This window comes from Phocoena phocoena, chromosome 8 (genome assembly GCF_963924675.1).
Source record: "Phocoena phocoena chromosome 8, mPhoPho1.1, whole genome shotgun sequence".
In the NCBI taxonomy this organism is placed as follows: domain Eukaryota; kingdom Metazoa; phylum Chordata; class Mammalia; order Artiodactyla; family Phocoenidae; genus Phocoena; species Phocoena phocoena.
In genome coordinates, this window is record NC_089226.1 from 58205111 (window position 1) to 58217990 (window position 12880).

The window sequence follows — 12880 nt, forward strand, 5'->3', positions numbered from 1 at the left end:
ACTTTTCAAGCATGGGTCCCCAATAGATATTCAGATTCTATTCAACTCTGTCAACAGAAGAAAACTTTTCAAAAGCCAACACAAACTAAACTGTGCCTTGAAGAATTTTCAAATGCTTTAAGTGATGACCATCACATTGAATATACCAAGGAAGATGGAGGTTTCTTTCAATATTAAATAGTAAAGAAACACCAGATATAGAGAAAAGAAGTAAAATTTTCTCTGTGTTATTTGTTGTTCAACAATCTCACCAGGAGAGCGATAAAGATATACTATTATTTATAATAGTAATGGAAGCCAGGTGATTGTATAAACAGTATTAGATTACTTACTTTGCCATGGTTTCTGCAGACAGGTCTTCAGAATTTTTGACTTTTGTTTCACCTAAAAAGAAAATATTTAAAAAATAAAATTCCCATGAAGATAAATCATAAAAGCAAGAGTATTTGCTTTCAAAAAATCTCACCTTGGGATAATGAAATGGGAATTTTATAATGGTATATGATGGGCATAGCAAGGATTTTCTGTTACAGACGTATCTTTATAGTTGGCCATCTGAAGAAGGATAATTACAGTAGCAAAGATTTTTCCACATTCCTCATACATCACCAGCATCAGAATTTGGTTACGTTAGTGGACATTTTCTTAGCTAAACAACAATATATATATATATGTGTGTGTATAAAAATATTTATGAAAACTGAAAGCTAGGACTTCCCTCTAAATGCACAAATGGAACAGCCCAGGCCACAATGAAATCTGTAATATTTAACACTATTCAAAGGGCTTGGCAAATATATCATTGAGTCAGTGACTAATTAAGAACTTCACTCACCATGACCTCGAAGATCCAAAGCCACAATCCTACATTGAACCCTACTAATGATTGCTGCCTAGGAGGAAGAGGAAAAGGAAAAGTATTCAGATACATCTGGGTTAGCAAATCTTTCCCCATTACCAATGTAACTTTGTCAGATGAACTGCTATCAGAATTCAAGGATCAAGAGAATCAAGAGACTTTCCACTTTAAAGCAAAATTTTAAAAATTATGATTCTCTGCTTTTTGTGTGCATATTCTGGTTATATCCCAACTTCAAAATATGGCTTTCTCCACCTAAATCCCTCTTTAAAACTTAACTCTTCCTAGCTTTTCATAAAACAGAATAAGCACCTTTATACAATGACCCTCTGAGCTTTACTATTACTTATGATTTTCATCCATACTCACTGGTTATCTTTTCCCTAATCTGGAAGGGAAATTCTCTAGATAAGGACCATGAGTCAGTTTATATCTAGGCTCAGGATATCACACAAATGTGACACTCAGATCATGAAATAACCTTGAAAGCAGCACAAGTCATGAAATCTACCAAAGATTCACTTAAGACAGAGCAGGAATACACATAAGTTTGTACCAGTTAAATAAAAATATATTGAAAAAGAAATCATAATATCATGAGGAAGTATAATTTCAGAGGTTTAAACAAGCCTGAAATAATTGAGGATCTTCTTCCTCAAATGAACTAGTTTCTTTGACAATAATATATCACAATTGGTGTTAGTAAATGTCATCAACACTTTTTTAACTTTTAAGAATAAGATAGGAAAACTATCTAGGCTAACTCTTACATTTTATGAATGAGGAAACTGAAGTCAAGAGAAAGGAAATTATTTGCTCAGGGTCATGCAACTAGTAACAAAAATAAGACCAGAATCAAGGTAAGTTACTAACATAACAGTCAATGTATACCATAAAACAAATCAGAACTCTTAAATCACATTTTCCCCTCATTTTATTTTTAACTGATTAAAACATATTTTGAATATAAATGTTCATCATAAAAATGTTGAAAATTTAGAAAATTAATAAGAGAGGAGAAAAAACTCCTCTGATTTGCCATCCATATGTCATCTCTTTGGATATTTCCTATGATCATTTTCCCCAGCTCTGTCAAAATATTATTGATTTATAACATATGTAAGTTTAAGGTGTTCAATGGGATAATTTGATATATGTGTATAATGCAAAATGGTTACCACAATAATCTCCATCCCCTCACATAATTACCATTTGTGTGTGTGTGGGGGGGGGGGACACAACATTTAAGATCTACTCTCTTAACAACTTTCAAGTATTAATACTGTATAATTAATTACAGTCACCATCCTGTACATTAGATCCCCAGAACTAATTCATCTTATAGCTGGGAGTTTGTACCCTTTCACCGACATCTCCCCATTTCCCTCACCTCCCAGCCCTTGACAACCACCATTCTTATCTCTATTTCATGAATTCAGCATTTTTAGATTCCACGTATACATTTTAGATTCCACAATATTTGTCTTTCTCTATCTTATTTCACCTATCATAATGCCCTGAAGGTCCTCCATGTTATTGCAAAAGGCAGGATTCCCTTTTTCATGGCTGAATATCCCTCTATGTGTGTGTGTGTGTGACATTTTCTTTATCCATTCATCCACTGATTGATGCTTAGGTTGTTTCCATGTTGTGGTTATTGCAAATGACATTGCTGTGAACATGGAGGTGCAGCTATCTCTTCAAGATCATTTTTTCATTTCTTGCAGATATACAGAAGTGGAATTGCTGGATCTTACGGGAGTACTATTTTTAATTTTTTGAAGAAACTCCATACTGTTTTCCATAGTTTGGCTATACCAATTTACATTCCCATCAACAGTGCAGAAGGGTTCCTTTTTCTCTACAGGCTCATCAACACTTGTTTCTTGCCTTTTTAATAGCCATTTTAATAGGTGTGAGGTGATATCTCATTGTGGTTTTGATTTGCATTTTCCTGATGATTAGTGATAGTGACTATCTTTTCATGCACCTGGTTGCCATTTGTATGTCTTCTTTGGAAAAATGTCTATTCAAGTCTTTTGTCCACTTTTAAATTGGATTGGTTTTTTTTGCTATTGAATTGTATGAGTCCCTTATATATTTTGGATATTAATCCCTTATCAGATAAATGGTCTGCAAATATTTTCTCCCATTCTGTAGGCTGCATTTTTATTTTGCTGACTTTTTTTTTTTCTTTCTTTTTTTTCTGTGCAGAAGCTTTTTAGTTTGATGTAGTCCCAACTTGTTTATTATTGCTTTTGTTGCTTGCACTTTTGGTGCCATATCCAAAAATCACTGCCACAGGGCTTTCTCCTTGTTTTCTTTCAGTAGTTTTATAGGTTCAGGTCTTACATTTAAGTTTTTAATCCATTTCAAAGTAATTTTTGTGAGTGATGTAAGATAGGGGTCTAATTTCATTCTTCTGCATGGAGTTATTCAGTTTTCCCAACACCATTTATTTTAGAGATTATCTTTTCCTCATTGAGTCTTCTTGGATCCCTTGTCAATTATTAGTTGATTGTATATGTGTGGGTTTATTCCTGAGGTTTCAATTCTGTTCCATTGGCCTATGTTTCTATTTTCATGCCAGTACAATATTATTTTGACTACTATAACTTTGTAATAAAGTTTGAGATCAGGAATTGTGTTGTCTCTAGCTTTGTTCTTTCTCAGGATTGCTTTGGCTACCTGGGGTCTTTTGTTGTTCCACAGAAATTTTAGGATTGTTTTTTCTATTTCTGTGAAAAATGTCATTGGAATTTTGAAGGGGATTGCATTGAATCTGTAGATGGCTTTGTGTAGTACAGACATTTTAACAATATTAATTCTCATGATCCATGAACATGGGCTATCTATTTGTTTGTGTCTTCTTCAATTTCTTTCATCAATGTCTTATAATTTTCAATGTACAGATCTTTCACCTCCTCGGTTAAATTTATTCCTAAGCATTTTATTTTCTGATGCTATTGTAAATGGGATTGTTTTCTTTATTTCTTTCCCAGATAATTCATTGTTAGTGTATTTAATCATATTTTAAAAATCACCTAGAAAATCAAGTCTGGTTCTACTTCCATTACTCTAACTAATGAATATCTTTAAAGAGAACAAAGGACTAAAATTCTAATATACTTTGCTATTTGCTCCTGAAAGCTAATTTACAGGAGTTATTCAATGCATTATGGTGGTACTAAAGCTTTAAATGCCAAAAACAAATCTGTATTTTGGAAATAAAATTAAGTGGCAAAGATAGTGTCAAATTTGCCTGATTGCTGTACTTTAAAAAAGAAAGGTAAAACTAGGTCCACAAAACAGCAACAAAATATTCATTTGAAGGCAGTAAATGTCAATTCCAATTTTAAATTGAAAGCAAGAATTCAAAATCTTATGTGTCTGTCAGAAAACACTGACAATAATACTAAAAACAGATTTTTCACTCACTTATTTAACAAATCTAAAGTACATCTGCTAAAAGTCTGGCACCAATTGAGTAATGGGGTTACAGTATGAAAAAGACAGTCAATGTTCCTGCTCTCATGACGTTTACATTCTAGTTTGGTGGAGGAAGACTAGTAATCAATGAATGAGCAAAGTAAATTCAGAAAGTAATACATTTTATAGATAATGAAAAATTGTGAGAGCATGTCTATGCCTCTAGATCTCGCTTCAAATAGTACAACTCTGCCACTTCTGGAATGGTTGAGTAAAAAGCAGCTATTTAAGAACTAGACTTATCCAACCATTTTCTCAATAGAAGTTGTGGTGTTAGTAATAACAGCAACAACAGTAGAATGTAATTTTTATTAAATCTTACTATGTATCAGGCACCAATCTAATTGCTTCAAATGAATTATCTAACTTTCTCCTCACAACTCTTTTATTTAGATACAATTTTCATCATGTTACAAGTGAGAACATTTTACACAGAGGTTTGGTAACTTGCCCAGGGACAAACAGCTAATAAGTGGTGAGGCCAAAATTAAAGTCTGAACAGCCTGATTCCAGGTGGTTCACAACCCTGGCTGCATAACAGAATCACATAAGGAGCTTCAGGAAATACTGCTACCCAGGTACTAACCCACCAGAAATTCTGATTTAAGTGATCTGGGTAGGGGTCCAGGATATCAACGCATTTTAGAGTTCCCCAAGTGATTCTAAGGTACAAAGTTTAGCCTAGCTCTAGAGTAGAGAATAAGAGTCAAGACTGGAAGTTAGATCTGGGTATTCTGTACCACTTTATTATCTCACTAAATTATCTCCCTGAGAAGTAGGCTGGGAAAATATTAGCCCAAATTTTGTTGCTGACAAAACAGGTTCTGAGAGGTATTGGTGAAGGTGTGGAGAAATAGGTATCCTCACAGACACATAAAATCCTCAAACTTTATAATGTTGGCTAATCTGATAAGTGAAAAGTGGTATTCTTTTATTTTAGTTTATATTTTACTCATTAATAGTAAGGTAGAGATATGGGGATATATGTTATATTTGTTATAAAGCAGAAACTAACACACCATTTGTTATAAAGCAGAAACTAACACACCATAGTAAAGCAATTATACTCCAATAAAAACGTTAAAAAAATAGTAAGGTAGACCCATTTTTATAAGTTTATCAGTTATTTATATTCCCTCTTCTGTGAACTACCACTTCGTATCTCTTGCTCATTTTTCTACCGGATTATCTTTTTCTTACTGCTTTTTGGGAGTTGTTTTTTTTTTAATGTTTATTTATTTGGCTGTGTGGAGTCTTCGTTGCGGTGCGCAGGCTCTTCATTGCGATGCACGGGCTTCTCTCTAGTTGTGGCACACAGGCTCCAGAGCACGCAGGCACAGTAGTTGCAGCATGTGGGCTCCAGAGCACGTGGACTCGTGGGCTCTCTACTTGTGGCACGCGAGCTCTAGAGCGCACAGGCTTAGTTGCCCCACAGCGTGTGGGATCTTAGTTCCCCAACCAGGGATCAAACCCATGTCCCCTGCATTGGAAGGCGGATTCTTAACCACTGGACCATCAGGGAAGTCCTGGTAGTTTTTTTTAATATAATGAAACTGTTAACCCTTTGTCTGTTATTCATATTGCACGTATTTCAAATACTTTTTACTTAGCACATAGCTTGTGTTTTAATTTTAAGATATCTTGTCTAGGAGTTTTTCATTTTGGCAAAGTTGAATTTATCAACCTTTCTTTTATGGCTTTTTCTTCTTCTGGCTGCTCCAAGATCATACATGAATATTCTTACAGTTTGTTTTTTAAATTCAGTAGTTTAATCCATTTGGGTTTTTTTATATTAACTTATTTTTAAACATGGGCCTATTTCTTGATTCTTTCTGCCAATAACCATACTATTGATAGAGTTTTAGAATATGTTCTGATATATGAGAGGGCAAGTCCCTTCCCTCTTGCTCTTTTTCAAAATTATCTCAGAAATCACTGGGCATTTATTCTGTGTGAATTTTAGAGTCTCATGAAAAATCCCATTGAGATTTAGGGGAGTTAGATTCATACAGGAACATGATTTATTTCTCTATTCAGGTTTTCCTTTATATTCTTCTGTACTGTTTCCTCCATAAATGTCTTATAAGTTAAAACAAATAAGACTTATTCCCAGTTATTTTATAGTTTTGTCACTTTTATGGATAGAATAATTTTTCCTCTTATATTTCCAAATCCAGTAACTGCTAATATTTAGGAAAAGTAGATTTTTTTGTATTTACTTTGTAAACTATGGCTTCACTAGTAGTTTGCCAGTTGATTTTCTTTGGTTTTCTAGAGAGACAGTATTTACAAGTAATGACAGTTCTCACTCTTTTCAAAACTTTAAAACTCATTTTTCCTTCTTGTTTTATTGTTTGGCTAGAAGCTCCAGTATACTGTTGAAAATAGCACCCCTATCTTGTCTCTGACTTTAAAAGTGTCTGTTTTACCACTAGGTATATTTATGTAATTTTCTGGTATATAAACTTAATAAAGTTAAAGTTTTTCATCTATTCCTAATTGCCAAGAGTTTTCAACATACTGGGTGTTGTACTTGATCAAGTCCTTTTTTCGTATCAAATGAGGCGAGAGATTAATTACACTGATAGATTTTCTAATGCTGGACCATTCTCACATTCCTGGGATAAAACCTAGTTGGTCAATGTATTACTATTTTACTACACTACTGGAGTTGATCTGCTGTTATTTTATTTAGGATTTTGCATCTATTTTATAACCGAAATTGGCTCACAGTTTTCTTGCAGTCTTTGCCTGGTTTTGGTATTAGACTGATGTTACCTTCACAAATGAATTGGGTAACTTAAAACAGTACTACTCTAAGTAGTACTTTTACGTGGTGAAAAATTTTAATTAAACTTTCTCCTTGGGAAAAGAAACTAACATTCCATAAGATATCAAATATTTAGAATTAATAAGAGACAGCCTTTTAACTAGTCTCTGTCTCCATTTATGTCTCCTGCCCAACCCATCATCTACACTAGCATCCTGATTATTCTAAAGCTCTTCAATGACTTCCCATTGCCTAAAACAGCGATACTCAATTACACAAGTAGGTAGATGTGTATCATAATGCTCAGTTTCCCAGAACTTTACAATCTCGGTGTGTTTGCAATTGTTTCATGCAAATCAGACTTTTGATACCCCTTCTCTAATTCTGACATGCCTAAAATAAGTTTATGGACAGGAGAAGTTTTGTGTTTAAAAATAGCTCCCTCTATTACCCTGAACTAAAGGATAGGGGTGCAATTCCCTAGCCAGGCATACAAGGCCCCCCCATAATTTTGTTCCTGTGATCTCTCTAGTCACCTCTTTCCCTGCTCCCTACCCTTATACTTTATACTCGAGCTACTTATAACTTCCAAAACATACTTCACTGTTACACTCTTCACTGCCTTTGTACTCATCTCTCCTTGAAATGCCTCTCTACTAATCTAATTTCTATTCAGTCTTTAAAGCCCAGATGTCCCTTCTCTTATGAAACTTTCTTTAATCTCCCCCCTCAACCATCATCAGAGTTAATAATTCCCTCCTCTATTACTTTTGTATCTTGTACATAGATGCTATAAACTCATCTAACAACTGAGTGCTTTTTTAAAAAAAATATTTATTTATTTGGCTGTGTCGGGTCTTAGTTGTGGCATGCTGGCTCCAGAGTGCGTGGGCTTAGTTGCCCTGTGGCATGTGGGATCTTAGTTCCCTGACCAGGGATCTAACCTGCTTCCCCTGCATTGGAAGGCGGATTCTTAACCACTGGACCACCAGGGCAGTCCTGACAACTGAGTGCTTGAGTCAAGCACTTTAAGAACCTCATATCTTTTGTTCAGTCTCATAACCACTCTATTAACTAGGTAGTATTATATCCATTTTACAAATTAAGAAACTAAAGCATGATAGATTAAGTTGTGTTGAGATTCAAATCCCAGTCTGAGATAAAAGCTTCTTAAAATTTTTGCTATATTATCTATATATATATATGTTATCTCCATTTTTCCTATTTTCCCCAATAGACTTAAAACATCATATAAAAACAAGAGGGGCTTCCCTGGTGGTGCAGTGGTTGGGAGTCCGCCTGCCAATGCAGGGGACACGGGTTTGTGCCCCGGTCCGGGAGGATCCCGCGTGCCGCGGAGCGGCTGGGCCTGTGGGCCGTGGCCGCTGGGCCTGCGTGTCCGGAGCCTGTTGCTCCGCAACGGGAGAGGCCACAGCAGTGAGAGGCCCGTGTACCGCAAAAAAAAAACAACAACAAGAAGATACATTTAATTCTCCAATGTATCTATAGCACCTAGCATAATGCCTGGCACAAAGTAGTGGTTTAAGTATTTGCTGATTGGCTGATCTTATTAAAGAGTGAACTCTCATTTCTCTGTCCTTAGTAACCCAGCACAAAACCTGAAATACAGAATACATTCATAAATATTTGCTAACATGAACTGAATTAACTGGGAAAAGAAACAGGAATCAGCAGATACTACAGATCCAATTCTTGGCTTCAATCAGTTCATACTTGGTTGGTCCCAGGTCCTTCAGAGGTACCAAAACTGAAAAGGACTGAAGGCTGATTTTCACTACTTTTTTTTTTTTTTTTGTGGTACGTGGGCCTCTCACTATTGTGGCCTCTCCCATTGCGGAGCACAGGCTCCGGGGTCCCAGCCGCTCCGCGGCATGTGGGATCTTCCCGGAGCGGGGCACGAACCCATGTCCCCTGCATCGGCAGGCGGACTCTCAACCACTGCGCCACCAGGGAAGCCCTGATTTTCACTACTTTTTAAGTGTTTACTATTGATACTATAGTTGCTAAATTAGGAACAGGCACATGTTGCTGTTACCTGTTCACTCAAAAAACATTCCTTGAGTATACAATATGTTCCCAGAATAAATAAACTCTGGTTTTGCCTCCAAAAAAACTCACAATCTAATTGAGGGATGTAAATGACTAAAGCCATGCTACTAAGGACTTGAAATGTGGCTAGTCCAAACTGAGATGTGTTATAAGTATAAAATACACACTGGATTTCAAAGACAGTATAAAAAATAATGTGAAATATCTCAACAGTAATTTTTATATTGATTATCTGTTGAAATTATAATATTTGGGGTACAATGGGTAAAATAAAATATATATTAAAAATTATTTCACATGTTTCTTTTTATCTATTTAATGTCCCTACTAGGAAATTTAAAATTACATGTGTGGCTCACATTATATTTCTACCAGATAACACAGGTCTAGAGACATGAAAGAGTCTAGCACTTACAGGCAAATCATACAGCTACATTCCACAGTAAGAGAAAGGAAGTAGCAAACAAGACAAGGGCCAAATCATTCAATAATTTAATAATGGTTAAGTAAGTGCCTATGTGTCAAAAACTGTTTCAGGAATTTGGGAAACAAAAGAAGTAAGACATTATCCCTGTTCTCAAGGAATTCATGGTCTAATAGAAGACATGAGAAGGCACCTTTATACTTAATTCCAATAATCCTGCTGCCAGGAATGAAATGATATATTCAGGGCCCTCCTCAACTCCACAGCTATCTGGCTCCAGGTATATAGTGCTGCATTCTTACTTGCTCCCACTTTCTGTCCTTCAGACTCACTAGTGGTAAGTAGAAGACATATGTATATCTGCTTGATACACACAAGAAGAGATGACAATTTCATTTTAGATAGGAATGTTGCCAGTATCTTCTTCAACAGTATCTCCCCTTATATATGGGCTACCCTACCCCAGAGTCAAGAATATTGGGAAGATCTACAACTGGCAGTACTCACAGAGACACATATTCCGTACTCTAGACCAGGGTATCATCAACCAAATATTACTTCCTAGTAGCTCACTAGTACCATTAAAATATAAACATTATTTAAAAAAGAAGGAACACTTTCCAAATATATATGGGGCATTTCGATGTGTTAAGTACTATAGCAGGCTCTATTAGGGAGACAAAGGACAGACATTATCTCTACCGAAGCACCCAAAAAGACTGTCTGCTTATCCATTACTTAAATCACTGAGACACAGTTCCCAACTTTGGAGAGTTCCATCCCCCTCATCCCAGTGCAATATATATAGAACATTTTATAAACTGAAGAATTCATGTGCTAAAGCTCACTCCAGTTAAAATCCTCTAGTTTAAAGAACACATGATTTTGGCCTATGATGATAAATGTTTGAAATCGACTTACATCCCTAACCATCTTATATGAAGCTAAGTGAATGAACACAGAAGAAAGTTAGGCTAGTCAAATTCATCCCCAAGTAAATAATGATTGTGCTAACTAACATTAACTTCCACTATCAACTGCTTACTTACCGTGAACACAGCCCAAGAAAGGGCAGAGTGGCCTCCTCCATGCAGAAGAAGTAGGACTGGACCCTCTGAGCCACTCTTGTAAACTCGAAAAGTGTATGAATAGTTAAAGATAACATATCTAAGCTTTTGCTCACTGAAGTTTTTGATTACTTAGTCATAATGACTGGATCAGAAAACTCAGTCAGGACCAAGCTATAAGCAAAGCTGCAGACTTCCAAACCTAAGAGGCACTTAAGTAGAAGTTTCTGAGACACCAAACCTGTTTTTGAGGCATGGAGCCAGTATGACCACGTTCTTTTTCCCACTTTTTTTTTTAATTATTATTTTTTATTTTGACTGTACCACACGGCTTGTGGGATCTTAGTTCCCTGACCAGGGACTGAACCCAGGCCCTCTGCAGTCAAAAGGCTGAGTCCTAACCACTGGACTGCCAGGGAATGCCCATCACCACTTTTTCAAAGGGAAAAAAACTATTCCCTTTGCCCTAATGAGGACACAGTCCCTGGTTTCTAGACGCTAGACCAGTTCAACTCACTTGACTCATGAAACCTTCCCCTCAAAACCTGGGCCCTCAAAAGATATATCAGTTTCAAGAATTTAATTCTTAATTCCTTCCCCATGCATGAGACAATTATAGCCAAATAAGATATTGGCACAGTCTTACAAGAAATATTCCATGTTGTACAAGGAACAGGTAGAGAATGAAAATGAAATAAACAGCAAGAATAAAGAACATTTTAGAAACTACACAAATCTTCTTAGACAATGTTATAAGCCTATTAAAGAATAAGCCATTTTACAAAGGATATATCCTTGCCAGTTTCATTCTCTACTTCTACATCTTCCATGGATTCAAAGTACTGACTCCACGGAACAGGAGAAAAGTCCCGCTTTCTTCCAGGGCTAAGGGAAAAAAAAGAGAGAGATTTCAAGTAAAAATTAGTTATGCATGAAAAGGTAAAATCTTCATCAACAAATATTAAACGTAAATCTGAAATGAAAATAGCAAGATATTTTCTCGTAAAGATATGAAGAGTTTTCATACACAAAGTATTACATTAAACTGTTTCTAAAAGCTCATATATGTATAAAATTTTAGGATTTTAGGAAATTCATTAGTATGTTTTTTTTCATTAGTATGTTTTAATCACAAATATATTGTGTGTATATACACACAACAAAACCTGCTAGTTCTCTCACCTTGTTCTTGGCTATAGGCTCATTCCTATCCTCTCAATCCACTTTAATATTGTTCCTGCTACATTAATTTTTGGTCACTATTGCTTCTCATACCTTTAATCCTTCACATTTTTTCATGCTTCTTTGTCATTTCCCAACCAATCAATATACAAGCTTCATAGAAGGCAAACTGTCCGTATCAATACCTTGAATTTCTGGGCATTTATCTGAAGAGAAGCTCACACAGAAGTGAAATGACTTATCTATTCAATGTAGCATTGCTTGTAATAGAGAAAAATTGGAAATAACCTAAATATCAACAGGTGACTAATTAAAATAAATTTTGGTACACAGAGAAATAATATTTTGTTGTAAAAAGAAGGAAGCGATTATATATTGATAAAATTCCTTATTTATGGATAAGATACACTGTTAAGTAAACAAAGAAACATGATGCACATACTACCATTTGGGTAAAAATGAGAAATATGCATAAATGTAATTGCTTATATATATTTAGAATATCTCTGAACGAATACTGATATAACACTGATGGTAACCTGGGAGGGGAACTATGACTGGGAGGTGAGAGGGACAATTTTCATTGTACATCCCTTTCTATGTTTTGATCTTTGAACCATGTATTATTTTAAATTATTGTTATTTTAAATTATTATATTAAACTATTTTGAAACAAAACAAAAATAATTGATAAATATCTGTTTACAACCTAAGGCTTCAACCTTGGATGGAACACAAGAAAGAAACCCTGAGTCTTCCTCTATTTCCACACAGATTCTTTCCAGTAATGTAGGAAATTTAGCATTCCATCAGCAGCAAAACATTAACTCCTGCCTGACAACTTCTTGTATGTGCTATGGGACTGAATTGAGAATATGTACAAAGCATAATACAAAGCTACTTTTAAAAACTTAAGTTAATACAAAAGCACTCTAGGTTGACTATAATACTGGAAAGAATTACTGCCGCTGGGCAGTAAGGAATGTATTCTCTCAACAGTCAAGTATTTATCGAATATC

The 12880-nt window shown here is 35.4% G+C and overlaps 1 protein-coding gene across 1 annotated transcript in view; it reads right to left on the bottom strand.

Moving 5' to 3' along the window:
* PPME1 (protein phosphatase methylesterase 1) overlaps positions 1–12880 on the bottom strand; it is a 73752-nt gene that overhangs the window by 27822 nt on the left and 33050 nt on the right. Inside the window, 4 exon segments of the mRNA XM_065882381.1 lie at positions 333–384; positions 836–893; positions 10662–10754; positions 11471–11564. Of these exon segments, the coding sequence (XP_065738453.1) occupies positions 333–384; positions 836–893; positions 10662–10754; positions 11471–11564 (297 nt within the window).